Source organism: Puma concolor, chromosome B3 (assembly GCF_028749965.1).
Source record: "Puma concolor isolate L17-30 chromosome B3, mPumCon1.1.hap2, whole genome shotgun sequence".
NCBI classification, from domain to species: Eukaryota; Metazoa; Chordata; class Mammalia; order Carnivora; family Felidae; genus Puma; species Puma concolor.
Window position 1 is genome coordinate 22,573,485 of NC_141672.1, and position 18,078 is coordinate 22,591,562.

Sequence of the window (18,078 nt, forward strand, 5' to 3'; positions counted from 1 at the left end):
CTCCTATTTAAAACTCAAGTGTTGGGTCATAATTTCTGTTGACTTAAAGTTTGAATATTAGTGGTTACCTAGAGCAAGTTGCATTTATTACCATTTAGAATATAATCGGCCAACAAAGGAAATATCTATCCTGTCACTGTTAGTAGCTATTATTTCATAGTTTGTCTTAGAGGCATATAAAAATATGAAACTTTTATTAGCAATGTTTTCTTTTTCCTGTGAATAAATAAAGGAGGGCATTAAAAAGGCATTTCTCCCTCATTCTCTTGATAATGAAAAATGCTATAATTTTTCTCACTTAGAAATACATGTTTTCTTGGGTTGCCTGGGTGGTTCAGTCAGTTAAGCGTCTGACTTCCTCTCAGGTCATGATCTCACTGTTTGTGGGTTCAAGCCCCGCGTCAGGCTCTGTGTTGACAGCTCAGGGCCCGGAACCTACTGTGAATTCTGTGTCTCCCTCTCTCTGCCCCTCCCCTACTTGTACTCTGTCTCTCAAAAATAAAAACATTAAGGGGCGCCTGGGTGGCGCAGTCGGTTAAGCGTCTGACTTCAGCCAGGTCACGATCTCACGGTCCGTGAGTTCGAGCCCCGCGTCAGGCTCTGGGCTGATGGCTCGGAGCCTGGAGCCTGTTTCCGATTCTGTGTCTCCCTCTCTCTCTGCCCCTCCCCCGTTCATGCTCTGTCTCCGTCTGTCCCATAAATAAATAAAAAAACGTTGAAAAAAAAAATTAAAAAAAAATAAAATAAAATAAAATAAAAAAATAAAAACATTAAAAAAAAAGAAATACATATTTTCTTATTTTCAACAGGAAGAGATAGTTTACTTTTTTTTCTTTATGCCAACAGTGTTACAGAATCTTTTAAATTAGATCCACTGCTAAGTGTTTCAGATAATAGTTCTATTATCATACTCAAGAGTAAATTTGAGATTGCAGAGGATGTTTAATTTCATTGTTCTTTTGTTCCTTAAAACATTGTGAGTCAACGGGGCAGGTGGTATTACTCTCTCTTGATGCGTTGAGAAAAAGGCTAAGGAAGCTTGCTGTATTGAACCATGTATGTATTAACATGTAATGAAGGCAGGTTTTGAAGCTAGCTCTCCAGGCCTTGATTTGGGAGTAATTAAAATCAGGGGTATTGTAGGATCTGCACAGAATCTGTGGCAAATCAGAGAACAGGATGTCTGCTGTCTTTCGCCAAACTCTTAATACTTTCTATGTTTGAAGGTCCATCAGTCTGTTTAGTTTACATAACAAATTGGAAAATGAATCTGTGATGATTACTTTTCCCTGAAAGAATATCCCTGATACTTTTTGCAGTTTGGTTAGCTGATATAATGAAAATGAAAATTGGTCTTTTTCAGAGGAAGATGTACAATTATTAAAGTAATGTAAACCATTATCTTTTGGATGTGTTGCTATTGAATGAGAAATGTGTAACTCTTCGTTGAATTCTTTTGCATTTTTTTCTTGCTGTCTGTGTTCTGATAAAAGCATTATTATTTTCTTTTTATTTATGCATAACTTCAGTGTCTTTAATTGTTACCTGACTGCTATATGTGAGAAGTTTCTAGATTATAGCAACTTCTATAAAAGTGTTATGTGAATGGATATATCAGTTTGAAAGAGAAAATAGCTTATGCCTTAAGACTACCATCTGGAGTAGTCTTTCCCAGTTTAGTAAATGAGAGAGAGTTCTCTTATTTACCGGTAACTTTAGTATATATTCCTAGTTTGAAGAGAGAAGAGACAGAGAGAGAAGCATGATGCAATTCACGTGAAATAACCCTGATGTCACAAGTTTTCATGTCTCTTGGAGTTCAGAAACACATTTTGCCAGTCAAACGTCTAATAGCTTGTAGTGTCTCAAATGTACATATCTTAAAATTTATTTATAGGTGTCTGTATTATATACCTATTAGCTACGTATGTGACCTGTGTTGAGAAGGTACTAAATTTCATGATTTAGTGATCAGTAATTTAAGAGTTCCAGCTCATCTAAAGTTTCAGTATGTAGGTATATACTGTATATATCTGTGCATTTAATGACTGCTCTTGATATATTAGTTAATGTTTGTGATTAAACACATCCATACATACAACCTTTTTTTTTTTTTTTTTTAATGTTAATTTTTGAGAGAGAGAGAGAGAAGGAGACAGAGCATGAGCAGGGAAGGGGCAGAGACAGAGGGAGACACAGAATCCAAAGCAGGCTCCAGGCTCTGACTTGTCAGCCCAGCGCCTGATGTGGGGCTCGAACCCGCAAACCGTGAGATCATGCCCTGAACCAAAGTCAGATGCTTAATCCACTGAGCCACCCAGGTGCCCCCATACATACAACTTTAATATATAATGAAGATGAATTTTTTTCTTTATCCAAGATTTGCTGAGAATGGAATTTGAACTGTATGTTAAAACTTGGGCTTTGGGTAAAACTTGTGAAGAAGTTAGCATGAAGGATGATTGTTCATTAACTGGCATCACTACCTAAATGTTATGGGCACTGTGGGACTAATGCATGCTATACCTTCCTCATCCCCACTCATCAGAAAAAAAACATATTTGGAAGGCAGTCTAAAAGTAGTTAATGTGGAAGTAGCTATGGTTTAAGTATGTGAATTGACAGCACTTTTCTTATATGGCAAAACCTCAGTAGTAGACTAGTTTTCTCAAATATTCAAGAGAAATACTGTGAAATAGTGTTGTGTATTTTGTACATAATGAGTTGCTTATACTTCTTAAAGTTAGCTCACTACTTTGATAATACAAACCCCAAAGCATGTTTTTGTTAGTCTTGAAAGAGTTGCAAGTTATGAATAATATTTAGGGTGTAACCATATGAAGTAAAGATAAATGACAACCAGAACACCAAATTTCCTGGTAAAAAGCACATGGTTTTATAGCATTTTGTCTGCTGGTTAATTTCCCATATAACTTACAGAGCAGGCAATACTGAAGCTCACTCCTGGATAAAATCAGGTAATTTTAAGACTAAGAAGGCAACTTAGAGATCATGTGGCAGTTGTTTTTAAACTGGCCAGGAATACAAAGATCAAACACATGCATATGGACACTGGTTTGTTGAATGTGTTTGTATAAGATCAGAAAAAAGAATGACAAGTTGCCAGAATAGAAGTTATAGGAAAGCACAAAAGGAGGAATAGAAGGAAGGTTAACATAATTGGACAAAGCCAAAGCAGCAGATAGGAGTTTGGAAGAAAGGTGTAACCAGGGTCTGGATTCATTGTTTATTTAATAAGAGATCTTAATTTCTTAATAAGAAACATGATGGTTTGATGCTACTTTTTATTTGTATCTGGTTATATCCTGAATAGAGTAGAACACAAATCCTAAATATCTTAGTCTGGCAATTCTACTGTCACATAATAATAATTCTTAGTGTCCATTTTTAGTAGTCTCAGTGAACAGTAAGATGCTAATCAGTACTAAGATAAGCTATGTAATTCCAGATTCTGATCAGAGGAAAATAATAGGTAGTATCCTGAACCACAAAATCAGAGATTGATTTTTATAAATTTAGTAACACATTCTTAGTAGTAGACTTAATATGTACAGAAGAATTGGATGGTTATGTGCAGAAGTGTCTGGTCTTGGTGGTGGTAGAGGTAGCTGGTCTTCCTGCCTGTATAACAGATGGAGCTGCCGTTGTGCCCGGGGAGAGAAGAAGGACCACTCCAGCCAGCCCCTTGTTTTGCTTTCACCTAGTATTTTCTGAGCAGTTGCTGAACACAAGCAATTTTTAGGTAATTCTAGGTGTATTTATCAAGTGTCTGATTATTATTTGTTGTACTTATTAAGTGCTTTAATAATACCTGCAATTTTCCAGCAAGAAGGATAACTAAAATTGTCTTAAAATTTCTTTACAGATGAGGAAGGCAGTCAAGATGAATCCTTAGATTCCAAGGTGTGTACTAAAATTCGCATTGACCAGTACTTAATGCCCAATTTAAAAGTATGAATTCATGTATCTTAAAAAGGATATGAAATCTGCATCTTTTGAGCATAGAATTGGGTTAAGAAAAACATAGCTGATATTCAATGTACTAGTTCTTCCGGAGGGGGGGGAGGGTAGGAATCACTGACCTGTAGGAAGGAGAATAATAAATACTGTGTTTTCATTCACAGTGTTGATTATTAGGTTTAATTTTAAATTAAATGTGCTGTGTAAGAGCCTGAAGGCAGTAACATTTTTTTTTTAACGTTTATTTATTTTTGAGACAGAGAGAGAGCATGAACGGGGGAAGGTGAGAGAGAGAGGGAGACACAGAATCTGAAACAGGCTCCAGGCTCTGAGCTGTCAGCACAGAGCCCGACACGGGGCTCGAACTTGCGGACCCCGAGATCATGACCAGAGCCAAAGTCGAGCGCTTAATCGACTGAGCCACCCAAGCGCCCCAAGGCAGTAACACTTTTCCTGCCTAATGAGAGATTGATTTTATTTCTGTTTTTTTTTTAAGTTTTTTTAATTTTGAAGGGTTAACCTCTGCCATTTGTTTCCACTTATATATCAATTTTTATACATCTGTTGAGCTAAATTGGTTGATTGAGTGAATAAGGCTGATTATTATGTATCCAAGGAAACCATGCAGTTATGATCTCTGATCTCTAGATTTGAGGAAACACAGATAAGAATCAGAAAGTTGTAGTACAGGGCTAGCATAAGGGGAAGTATAAGAGATGTTGGGAATTTATAGGGAAAGACCCTAATCCAGACTTCAGGAATTAAGGAAGGCTTCCTGGGGGAAGTAACATTTAAGTTGAAATTGGAAGAGTCAGGTTAGGCAAGTGATGAAGGCGTGTGATGAATACATACCACAGTGGTATGTACTCAGAGTTTAGAGAGACGACCAGCTCCTTCACAGCTGAAGGAGATGTATCTGGATTAATAAAAGTAGTGGTCAAATTAGGTTGGAAACTAAAAATACTTTACATTCTCAGACCCCTTTGCCATCAGATGAGTCGTCGGTAAAGGACCACAGCACAGCAGGCAGAGTAGTCGCTGGTCAGATCTTTCTTGATTCAGAAGAATCAGAATTAGAATCACCTATTCAAGAAGAGGAAGACAGCCTCAGGAGTCAAGAAGCGGAAAGCGTCACAGAAGAAATCAGCTTTCTAGAATCTCCAAATCCAGAAAACCAGGACTACGAAGAACCATCGAAAGTACGGAAACAAGGTAGTCTGGGCATTTTCTTTGCTTTTGCCTGATTTAGGAAGGAGACAACTAAAATTTAAACCAGTGTAGAAAGATGCAAATGTCTGGTTTCTAATTTTGAACCATATATAATATATGAAGTGTGGTAGTATAGGATTTTCTAGATTTTTATATGTCAAACTTATTCATTTAATGGATTTGACCCGTTACATAAGCTGAATTTAATGATCAGAATTGCGTTTGTATTACAGTAATATCCTAGCATTTCTTTTTGCACTCCAGTATATAATTATCTGTCCGCGTGGTACACAAAATAGAAACTCAATGGGGCGCCTGGGTGGCGCAGTCGGTTAAGCGTCCGACTTCAGCCAGGTCACGATCTCGCGGTCCGTGGGTTCGAGCCCCGCGTCAGGCTCTGGGCTGATGGCTGGGAGCCTGGAGCCTGTTTCCGATTCTGTGTCTCCCTCTCTCTCTGCCCCTTCCCCGTTCATGCTCTGTCTCTCTCTGTCCCAAAAATAAATAAACGTTGAAAAAAAAAAATTAAAAAAAAAAAACAAAACTCAAGAAAGATTGTCTAATATGCTCCTCTGGTTATTTTCAGAATTGTGTTAAGATTTTTGCTACAATAACCTTCCCTGTCACCCTAGGAAATTGATGTAGGTGTTTATTCCTCTAACTGAAGCTCACATACACTTTAATTCTTTTCTAACTTTAACCTTCTTGACACCCTCTGTTTTTAAATTTACAACTTGCTCTTTCTCACAATAGAGTGTGCTAAATACCTATCCTTCTAAAATTAATTGTTAATGAATCCACTCTGCCCTGTCCCATCAGCCTCCTGTCATTTAGTTTATTATTTCAGATATCGCTACCATACCCACTTATTATTTCCATTACTAGCTACTTTTAGAAATTGATCCAGATTTGACCTTTCAAAAATACAATTTCTTTATTATAAATACCCATACTTGCAAATAGAAAAACTGTGTAAAAAAATTAAAAGCATCTTAATTCCATCAACTAGACATAACAGCTGTTAACATTATGGAGAAAACTCAGGATCTTTTCTAAATGCATAGTTTTCAGAAGACTAAAATGGGACAAAATGTATATTTTATAGCCCATATTTTGTGCCTTAACAGTTTATCTTGAACAATTTCCTTTATCATTTAGTATTCTTTTACAATGTGATGGTTAATGACTATAAAATATTTTACATGTAGTGGTGCCTGGCTGGCTCAGTCAGAAGCGCATGCGACTCTTGATCTTGGGATCCTGAATCTGAGCCCCGTGCTGGGTATTTACTTAAATAAGTAAAACTTAAAAAAAAAAAAATTGACATGTCATAAGTTGGAAATAGGTTGTTTACAATGCTTTTTGTTGGGTGACCATTTTAGATGTATCCTTGTGCACATCTATGAAAATTTTCAGAGAATTGGTTTTTTAAATATGCTGGACTAAATATAAAATTTTAAAAGACATTCGATACATACTGTTAAATTGTTCTTAGGAAAAGTAATTGTTTACTTCCTTTGAAACTGCTCCTTTTCCTGCACCTGAGCCAGTGTGTATTACCATTTTTAAGTTTTTGCCAAATACTATAGCTTAATTCATTCTTTTTTATGTTTTATAAGGGAGACTTTGAAACATGCACAAAAGTAGAGGATATAATGGGCCCCTGTACCCATCTCCCAGAGTCAGTGGCCCTCTACAATCCCATTCTTGTTGCGTCTCTGCCACCCCACACACATTAACTCTTTTCTTTCCTAGAGTATTTACAGTAAATTCCACATGTTATTTCACCTATATATGTATCTCTCAAAGTATGACTTTTTTTTTTCCAACAAAACCACTATAGTATTAGAACACCCACAAAATTAGCTGTTATTCCTTAATCACTCAATCCCCAGGCTCTCCGTTTTCCCAGCTGTTTCAAATATCTTCTTAGAAGTGATTTGTTTGAATGAGTATCCAAACTAAGATCATAGGTTTCTCTTAATCTATAACAATTCTCTCTTCCTTGTTTTTTATTTCATTTTACTTGTTAGAGAAATAATGTCCTTTGTGCTATACAGTTTCCCACATTCTGGATCTAGTTGGTCATATCCTTGTAATGTAATTTAACGTGTTCCGCTGTCTGTTGTCTAGTCTGTAAACTGGGAGTTAGCTCTACAGGCTTGGGTAGATTCAGCTCTGGTTTTTTATTGAGAATATCTCATAGCATATTGTGTACTTCCTTTTACATTGCATTGCATATAGTATCTGATTGTCCCACTTCTGGTGATGAATCAATGAAGCTGGGTGGTGTCAGCCTGATCCAGCCATGCGAAAATTCCTCACCTAGAGGTTTTGGCAACCATTTTGTTTGTTGTCTGGATTTCACTAAGAATTGCAAAGTGATGGCTTTCTAACATACAATTCTACCTGCATTTGTTATCTGGGATTCTTTTATGAAGAAAAACTTTCCCTCATCAACTATTTGGTTACCCTGAAACATAGTCCTTATAAGCAGGATAAATGCTCGAGTTTTTCCTTTGAAGTATTTTCAAATAATAACTTGGTACCCTAGTAACCTCCAAAGGAGGCCAATGAGTACATTTTTTTGTTTGTTTTTGTTTGCTTTTGCTTTGCTTCTGAGCATCATTAAAGATTTGTGGGTTTCACATGTTGGTGCTTCACGCTATTGCAATCACCCTTCTTCATTGCTCACGTGACCCCAGTTGTGCCTGTTTACAGTTCCTTTAAGTTCATTCCTTTGTTCTTTTGACTAATTGTAGGTAACTTTTAAACATTTTTTCTTTTCAGGCAGGGTAGGATGTCTTAAATTATCTTTTACATTTCCTAACCCAGAAATGAATCAGCCATCCCGTCCCACCCCCCCCCCCCCCCCCACACACACACACACAAACCAGATTCCTGTTAGTGGAAATTGTATTTAGACACTACAATCTAGGCAGCAGGGACATGCACTGCAACTTAGTTGTCAGTACTGGTAGCCCTTTTTGGTGGGTATGTTTAGGAAATATATCATTCATCCTGATTCTTCCTTTTCAAATTAAATATTGTGAGAAAACCCAATGGGTCAGATTGGTATATTGGACTCCAACGAATGAGAGATCTTACCCAGCACCAAACCTGACTAATATGTTCAAAGATACAATTATCACAAGACACAGGTGAAGTGTCGAGAAGTATGTGACTGCCAGGGCTGCTGCCAGCTACTGCTTGCCTCAACTAGGATGCACCCTGGCCTGGATTTTAACGTACGAAGCCTCTGAGTGATGCATATGGAATGTTACGTCCATGAATGGGGCTATTTCCATTATGAAACATCTCCAGTTTATTCTGGGATAACTGCATAGCTTGTGTGATATTTTCTAGGAAGTCATTCCTCATAAATATATACATCCCAGGTTTATGTACAGTGAGCAGTGTAGACATACCACATGCATACTGCTAAAGCATTCCATAGGTAGGAAGGACCCGCCTGGTAGTAAATACCTTTAGTGTGCTTGCTGGAAGTCTTTTGTCAGCATGTTTCTAACATGATTTGATCATGTCACCTCTCTGTTCATGTATAACATAAATTATATATGCATGGTTTTGTGTGCAGTCCCACCTACATTAGAACTGGGTACTATGATATTTACTTTTAGACTTGCTTCCTTTGTTGTTTTCTCATCCACATCTCTGCCATATTGATCTTCCTAAAACCCAAATTTGATCCATAACTCCCCTGTTTACAACCCTGCAGTATCTTCCCATTTGCCCGTGAGATGACACATAAGCCCCTTGGCATGATTCCCAAAATCTTCCACATGCAGCATGCCTGCTGGCTTCTGAGACTTCATCTCTGTGGCTCTGCCCCAGACCCTCTTTCAGTGATATCAAACCCATTACCATTCTTCAGATACACCGTGCAGTTTATGCCTCTAGGTCTTTGTACAAGTTCTTCCTGCTGCTTGGACTACATTCCTCACCCCCTTGCCCAAATTTATCCTATTTTTACTCATCCTTAAAGAAGAACTTAAGTTTCTCCTTTCTGAAGTGGATCTGAACCACCCAAGGATAGTTGAACAGTCTCATGTCTGTAAGAACTTCCTGCCTCATGTCCCTGCTTTCCCCCTTATGTCAGTTCTCTAACAGCAACCAGACCAGTTTTCCTTCCTGTTCAGAGCCTCCAGTGGCTTCCTATCACATTCAGAATAAAGTCCAAATAAGGCCTTCCACGATCAAGCCCCTACTATCTCTCTGACTTTATCTTCTGCCACTTCCCTTCACTCACGTGATTCCAGCCACACTTGCCTTCTTGTTGAATATTTTACACTTAGTTCCAACTGTCTCTGGGATCCCCAGGACCACACCTCCAGGCTCGATGATTTTCCATGAGACTCATAGGACTGAGCATGTAGTCATATTTATAGCTATGGTTTATCACAGCAAAAGAACACAGAACACAATAAAGAGAAATATGCATAGGTGAAGCCTGGGGAAAAACTGGATGCAAGCTTTCTATGGTCCTCTCCCTGGGGAGTCACACAAAATGTGTTTAATTTCTCCAGCAACAAGTTGTGACAATATGGGTGACATGCTGTCTACCAGGGACACTCATTAGAGACCTACACCTAGAGTTGTTTTAGGAGGGTGGTCATGTGGGCACTCTGTACCTAGCACATACCAAAACTGCAGACTCGTGGAAGGAAAGCAGGTGTTCACCATAAACCACATTGTTTGTACAGTTGGGATGAGTCACTCCTAACAGGGTAGCGGGAACCCTTCCAAAATCTTAAGTTCCCAGACACCAGCCAAGGGCTAACCTTATAAGCAGGTCTTTTCAAGGACAGAAGTTAAAACCTGCTATGTGAACTCTTCTCTGCATAGTCTACCCCCTGGTCATTAGCTGTCTTGGCTTTACAGCAAAGTTACTCTCAGTGAGACCCAGACAACAGAGTGAGAACAGTCTGCAGTATTGGTTTCAATTATGCCCTTCATGGGTCCTGGACTCAGCCAGTCAACAAATCCCATTAATCATAAAGGCCTGCCTTAGCCAGGTGGCTTCCCCCTTAAATATCTGTATTAACCCTTTTTACCTGGCCTTAAGCATCATTTCAGGCCCAGCACAACTGGCCAGTAAGTTGAAGTTGAGGCAGTGTCGTGATAGTCAGGGTGCACATACAGAAATATAGTCCCAGAGGGCACATGTAGTAACCCTGCAAACAAAGAGTTTACCATCATTGGGGCACCCCAAGCAGGGCATATGTTAGGCACTATGATGTGGCCTCCTACCATGGGCATCTTGTCCTGGGGTTTCCAGTCCAAGTCACTTAGCTCAGTCTTTAGTTTCAGAGGGACTACCAGTCAGCTCCAAACAGTTTTGTTGTCCGTGAGACCAGTGCATCCACCTCATGAGTGGGGACAACAGCTGGAAGTTTTCTGCATGGCAGGTGCAAGGGCCCGGCCGCCTCCTGCTACCTCATGGTCATCCCTGTCAGATAGGAGCACAGGCTCAGCACTCTGAATGCAAAGCACTCTAAACAGCTTGGAATGGTGCAAGGAGGGGGAAGAAGCTTCCAGGAATAGTTTAAAAATACAAACATCATCATGCCTTCTCCCCTCACTCATGCCTCTCCAAGTGCAGGAGTTTCAGTTGATTTTCCTTGGTTGTTACAAAATCAGTGTTTCCATTCAGCAATCATAATTTTGTATTTTCTTAGTCATCCCCTAGTCTCATCCATACCTTTCACTTGGAGGGGTTCTGTGTAAGAGGGGCAGAACATCTCAGAAGAGCATTTTTATAGAGCTGAGCCAGAAAACCACCATGTTCGAAAATCGGTCAGGACAAAATCTTGAATTTTCAAAAAATTTCATAATTTTCAAAAGTTTTAGAGGTTTACATAATTTCCCACCCCTTTTGCCCTGATCACATAACCAGTAAGCAGCCTAGAAAAGATCAACCCTTCTCTGAGGACAGCTGCAGTGAATAATCAGATTGCACTAAGGTGTGTGCACAGGAGAGGTGAGGGAAGCGGTCGCGTAATCAGTCCTTGTTGGAGATGGCAGCTTATCAGGAGAGCCAGACACAATTAAGACATGCCCGGAGTCCACTCAACCTGTAAGGAGTGAATAGAGGGTCATAGTTCCTGTGATGTACCCTCTCACAAATTACAGCTTGGGGCAATAGTCACAAGTTAAATATGCAGCCAGTCAGCAGCTTGATTTCAGGTAGTCCCATCGAAGAACAATTCCTTTCCTGTGAGCATTTGTATGTGACCCAAGCATTCACGATTTCCTCATAATGTGGGGACCCACAGAAAGGTGGCCTAAGGTACAGAGGTCACAGAATCCGAGCTGTTTATTGAGCCTATTCCTGTTTTCAGTTCAGTCCAGCTCACACTGGAGCTGGAAGCCTGTCCCAGATAGCATCAGGTTTGAGCTTAGAATCAAGTCCAGGCAACTAGGATCTGTGAATTCAGGATTTTTTAAAAGCCAAAGGCTTTTTTTTTCCAGCAGCAAAGGCAAGATGCTGCAGGGCCAGAAATTCTAAGTGACATGCAAAGTGACTTTGCTACACCTTTTGTGTTGTCACCCTTTGAGTTCCCTCCCTTTCTCTCTCTCCCTCTCCCCTCTTTCCCCCACCCCCATCCCCACAGGCACGCATTTCAGGCTCTAAGGTCTGACCTCTGCTTTCACAAGCCCTCAATAGCCAGCTAAAACCTGTTCTTTAGAACTTTAAAAGTGTGTATCTGTAGATCACCTCTTACTGTCTCCCTGTTTATAGGGGCTTCACTAAGCAAACATCCAAATCTTCCATAGCAAAACCCAGCAATTACAGAGACTTGTTCCGTTTCCAATACTCAAAGGAGTTTAAATTCCAACCCGCCCACTGGTGGCAAAAAGCAAGGAAGTTGTGTCCCACTAACACATTTCTTTTTTGCAGCTTCTCCTGATCAAGATGATTCCTCAGGCATGTATGGAATTATAAGTATTAAACATTATATGTCAATTTATATCATGCATCCAGCTGTGATAGCCATGAAATACAAAGCTACCAAAGAAATTCCTTTTCTTTTTTTTACCTTGTTGCAAATTTACTTGAACTGCCAAGAAATAAATTCGGCATTTACGTGTTAACATCACAGCTGCCAGGGAAGATCCCGGCTGGAGGCTGGAACGCAGGGGAGGAAGGGGAGTAGGGGAGGCTACTGCAGCAGCAGCTAGACTGAAAACAACAACAACAACAACAAAAAAAAACTGCTTGGGCGCTCCCTCCCTCCCTTTTCTTTCTGGTTTCTCTGAAGTTTTGCTCCGGCCCTAGGACCTGGTTTTATTCCCTCTTGCCCCCCACCCCCCCCCCATCCTGCCCCTCCACCCCACCTGGAGGAGAGAGCACTGTAAACTTTTAACATTTTTGGCCCGTTCACCTTTGGGAATTTGGTCTCCTATCTGGAGGAGAGCATAAAACCCAAAGGCATCACTTTAGCTACTGTGTCCAGAAGCAGTGAGCTCACTCCCCTGGAGTTGGATCTATCATTTTCAGATTCCACAGGTAACGTTTATGTCTCATAACAGAGAGCAGCTCAGCTGCTGCACCCCACGGATGACCCTGTAGCCACCTGGCCACCAAAGATTCATCACAGCCTGTCCGCTGTCCTTCCTTTCCCAAACAGTGCTTTCACCATATTTCAGTGGGTCAGGGTCATCATAGCGAATCCTACTTCTGATGCCAGCTGACTTGGGGTCTCCAAGACTTCCCTGGGTTCCATGATTTGCTGGGAGGAGTCAGCAAGTAGTTGTACTCACTGCTTTGGGTGATTATAGCAGAAGGGATACAAACCAAAATCAGCATGAGACGAAACCCAAATGAAACAAGGTGTAAGTTTCCAGCAGTCTTCCAGGGGACTCCTCAGAGAATGTACTTAATTCCCTGAGCATGTGTGGCAACACAGGTGAAATATTACCTTCCAGGGAAGGTGGTTAGAGACCCAGTGCTTGGAATTTTTAATGCAGACTAGTCATGTAATCACTCTCAGCCTAGCCTGTACCAAAATTGTAGGTTCCCAGAAGGAAAACAGATGTTGAGCATAAACCGCATTGTACAGTTTAGGCCCAGTGAGTCACTTTTATCAGTTAGGGTAGTGGGAACCCTCCCAAAATGTAAGTTCCCTGATTCTAGCCAGGGGTCCACCTTTCAGAGGAAAACAGCCATCTCTGTGGTGACTGTTTTTTGCACATTATCCCAGTAAATGTTTTTTGCAAACAAATAAATAAATGGCCATCAAGAGGGGAAGTGATCACATTGTGGTGTTTCCTATTATAGAATATTTGCAGTTTTTAAAAAGAACATTGTTATTGCAAATGACAAAATCTGTTAAAAAGTGGCAAAAGCAGAGGGTTTTTTGGTTCCATAGGCTGTTCAGGGCTCATGCCATTGAGGACTCCAGCTCCTCTCTCTCCTATTCAATCTCCTTAGTAAATTAGCTTCATCTTCATGTTGGTTCCATGTGATCACAACTGATGGTGGCTGTACCTCAGGAGGCTACAGAAGGCTGTACCTTCCTTGATCCTCAGGAAGAAGTGATACCTGCATCAGAAGGGCAGGAACCTCCCCTAGAAGTCACTAGTAAAACTACCAAGACAATCATTTGACCATCCCTAGCTCTATAGAAGGTGAGGAAAGGGTTAAGAGTGAGCCAATTCACAGTCTGCCACCTGCAAGAATAGTAGTGTAAAGTGAAAATGCCACATTGCAAATAATTCACTTAATTTGATCCTTGTATTGATCAGGGTTCTCCAGAGAAATGGAACCAAAGGCTGCCTGCTGGCAGAATTCCCTCTTGCTTGCTCAAGGGAGGTCAGTATTCTGTTAGGCCTTCAACTAATTGAATGAGACCCACCCACTTATGGAGGGTAATCTGCTTTACTCAGAGTCCACTGATTTAAATGTTACTCTCCACAAACACCTTCATAGAAACATCCAGAATCATTTTTGACCAAATATCTGGGCACTGTGGCCCAGTGAGCTGACACAGTTAACCATCACAGGTCCCTTTTGTAAAAGAAAAGACTTTTTTCCCCCTATATATTTGCAAGTGAAAGAGAAAAGTGAACTACTTTTCTAGTAACAGTGGTTTGTTTACCTGGGTAGAAAAAAGGGAATTTGCAGTGGTAGCTAAAGATGACTGTGATTTTTCTTTAATTTTGTATTCTTTCCTATCGCTGTGATTGTCTCTGTAACAATAAACACGTTATCCGGATAGTCTTAAAAAAGAAAAAATTAAGTCAAACGTTGAGCATCTTGCTTTATTTCAAATGGCACAGAAGGAACTGAGTTTAAACTTGATAAATCATGCTTAAGTTGGGCTTTGAAATAAGCAAGTTGGTTGAGTAATAGGATGGCATTTCTACCTCATTGTCACTCACATGGGGGTGGCTGGGAATAAAACCTTAATTTAGTGATCAGACGTAACAGAAGATAGATGGCTTAGGAAACATAGGTCATTCCCTACAGCAGGTTGTGACTTTAATGAAAAGATTTCATTGTTTTATTTTGTTTTTTGGGGTGTGCAAGAAATTAGTTGTGCAAGAAAACTCCTTTAGGAGACCATCGTTGTGAAAAAGCACTCCACCGGGTGCTGTTCAAACTCTAAGAACTGTCTTTAAAGCCATTATTCAGAGAAGCTCACTCTTAAATTGCTTCTCCTGAGCAAGTTTCACTCTGTATGGTTTCTGATTGTGCCTGTCACTTAAGTGTCATGAAGCCTGTCACTTTCTTCTGGGCACATGGGCCAGTGCTTGTTTGTCTTTCTCCTTTAAAATTAGTTCTCTTGTGAATTCTTAATGTTTTTTTCATTTTCCATATTACTACCTTTCATTCTTGTTCTGAAAATTGTTTTAATCCTTAAAGCAAGGCCTTCCTGCATAGTCTGCTTCTCTTTCCTTCCTTCCTCCCTCCCTTTCTTCATTAACATGTCATTTCTCAGCTGTAGTTAGAATTCTCAGCACTGGGTGAAAACAATCTCTATAATAAATTATATAACATTGGGAATTTCCCTAAGAGATTGTTGTACCGTATTTCCACAGTAAATACCTCTTTATTTGCCCTATACCATTTGCTCTATCTCAAGTAGGGTTTACTTTGAATCATCTGTCGTTGGGTTTGATTTTAGTAATTTGGGGATTTTTGATGATGGTTGGTTGGTTGGTTGAGTTTTTTTTTTTTTTTTTTTATTATGAGATTTATTGTCAAGTTGGTTTCCATACAACACCCAGTGCTCATCCCAAAAGGTGCCCTCCTCAATACCCATCACCCACCCTCCCCTCCCTCCCACGCCCCATCAACCCTCAGTTTGTTGGTTGGTTGAGTTTTTATCTTGGTGTTTACTAGAATTGGTGAACACTATATGGTTCAACACTATATGGTTGATAGCTTTTTAAGATTAAGTGATTGCATTTCAACTATTTTCTACTACAAATATATTTGACTAAAATTCTACTTACTGTTGTATGCTTGGAAGTGCAAGATAGCTTCAAACAAGCAGCATGATTAAGTAGTTTTCTTATTAATAGAGCACTTATCTAAACTTACAGATACAGTATCAGTCTTTACTGGCAGTGTAAAAGCTCCTAAGATGAGAAATTTGCAAAACTAAATTCTTTGCTTTTATCTTTATGGATCAAGAAGCTGACTTTTTTGGGTTTCATTTTGATTTTACCATTAGAAATGAGGGAAAGCTATTGGGTGTTGCTATTCCCAGGACATTTAATTCAGTTCATATAGCATCATTCTAGCCGAACTTCCATTGCTCCCTCTCTCTTGGGTTCTTTCCATCAGCATTCAGACATGCTGTAATAGCTTATATTTTAAAAACCAAAACCCCTTCTAGCAACCTCCCTCCTTCCCTACTCCCCTTTCTAACATTGTTCTTTGGAAGAGTTGTCTTTATTCACTTCCTCTCTTCCCATTCTCTCATCTGACTCCAGGGATGCTCTAATCCCCTCAAGAACTGTCAATCCACTGTGCTCTAGTCACATTCTCATTGCTGGATACTTGGTCAGTTCTTGGTCCTCATTTTACTGACCCCTCACATATTTTTTCATACTCTGAAGATAGTTTCTTCACTTAGCTGCTGGTTCCCTGGAATCTGCCTGACCTTCAAATACAAGATTGCCCTGACACCCAGACTTTGATCCTCTGCTCCATCTACACTCCTCCCCAGTGACCTTCCATCTGTATTGCTGCCCAGGTTTTCGTGTAATGGCCACACTGTCGCTGATTTAACCAATCTCCTATTGATAGACGTTTGAGTTCTTGTTGGTTTTATATCTTTATATACAAACACTCTCTTACACATATCTCTTTGCATCCTTATTGGGAGCATTTTTACAAGTAAACATCCTAGAGGTGGAAAAATGGGATCCAAAGGTATGGACCGTTTAAATGCTAATAGGTATTTCTAAAGGTCCCTCGTGAAAAGCTTGTACTAATTTATACTCCTGCCAGCAGTATGAAGGTTCCCATATACCCAGACTCTGGCCAGCGCTGAATGATTTCAGGCTTGGGGTTGTTTTGGATTGTCTTTTTTTTTTTTTTTTTTTTTTTTTAACTTTTTCTAGCTATCTTGAATGATTTTTACTGACTTTGCAAGAGCAAATCCTTACTAGTTTAAATATAAAGCAGTCTGTTAATTATCATAAGTTTTCATATAACATAAATCATAAATATCTTACTGTCAGGGTTTAAATAGATAGTGGTACTGTGTCATCATTGTAGAGTCAAAATATGAATCCTCTAAAAATGTGATTTTTCACAGGAAGGTGCAGAATTGACTTAAGGACACATTTTTCCCCCTTTCATTTTGTCAGGTTTGACTACTGGTATCATTAACTTAAATTGCATAATCAGTCTGCTTCATTGCACCAGAGCAGTGATTACCATTGTTTTTGTGGCAGTTTTTTAAATGATAGCTTTGAAACTGTTGCAGAATATCTTCATGGAAAGAAAATTAACTGAATAATAATGCTATTGTAAGAATATCTACTTGAGATAATTGACTTAGAACTAGCAAGTCCCGGTCAGGAACTTTTAGAAGACTTTACAACCAGTTTAAAAGGTAGTAGCAATTCCCTGTTGTGATTTGGCTTAGAGAATGTAGCTGAGAGATACAAATTTTCTTTCTAGTTACTTACTAATAAACACATTATTTAGACCGAGATTCACTTTAACTAAATTGGTGAAGTACATGCACCCTGGGGTTTCTTTCTACTTAAGTTAGTGCTGATTCAGCACTTGGGTTAAAACCCTTTGTTGCCAAAAACCTTTGGGTTCTTTCCAGTTTCTTTGCTGGGGCATAGTTTCATCACATGAAACAGAATTCTTTCATATATTTGCACCCCTTAGAAAGCTTTGACAAATGAGAATTCTTAGGACAAGCTATTTTTTTTCTATTATCATAGCAAAAATTAAGTATTCTTTTAACCTATTACATTATTTAATTTGAAATTCAAGTTTACAAACTACTGTTTTACAGATACTATTTTTCTCAAGCAAATTTGAATCTAGTAGCAGTGCATAGGAGTGCCTTTTTCAAACTCTGTAGTTAAAGTTACCCCTATAGGGCTGTTACTAAAGGACACTTTAGCACAGCTTATATGCTGTACTAAAGATCATTTCTTATAAACATGGATAGGTCAAAGTATTTGTCCCTGGTAGTAATTACCAGGATAGTGAATGACATTTACCTGCCGGTAAACCATTTGAAATTTATTTTGAATTTTTTAATGTTTTTATTTTTGAGACAGAGAGAGACATAGCATGAGCAGGGGAGGGGCAGAGAGAGAGGGAGACACAGAATTGTAAGCAGGCTCCAGGCTCCGAGCTGTCAGCACAGAGCCCGACGCGGGGCTTAA

At 39.4% G+C, this 18,078-nt stretch overlaps 1 protein-coding gene across 1 annotated transcript in view; it reads left to right on the plus strand.

The window, feature by feature from the left end:
• SEL1L (SEL1L adaptor subunit of SYVN1 ubiquitin ligase) overlaps positions 1–18,078 on the plus strand; it is a 53,583-nt gene that overhangs the window by 2,136 nt on the left and 33,369 nt on the right. The window contains exons 2-3 of the mRNA XM_025918923.2: positions 3,887–3,924; positions 4,959–5,193. Coding sequence (XP_025774708.2) covers positions 3,887–3,924; positions 4,959–5,193 — 273 coding nt within the window. The remainder of the gene's footprint in view (positions 1–3,886; positions 3,925–4,958; positions 5,194–18,078) is intronic.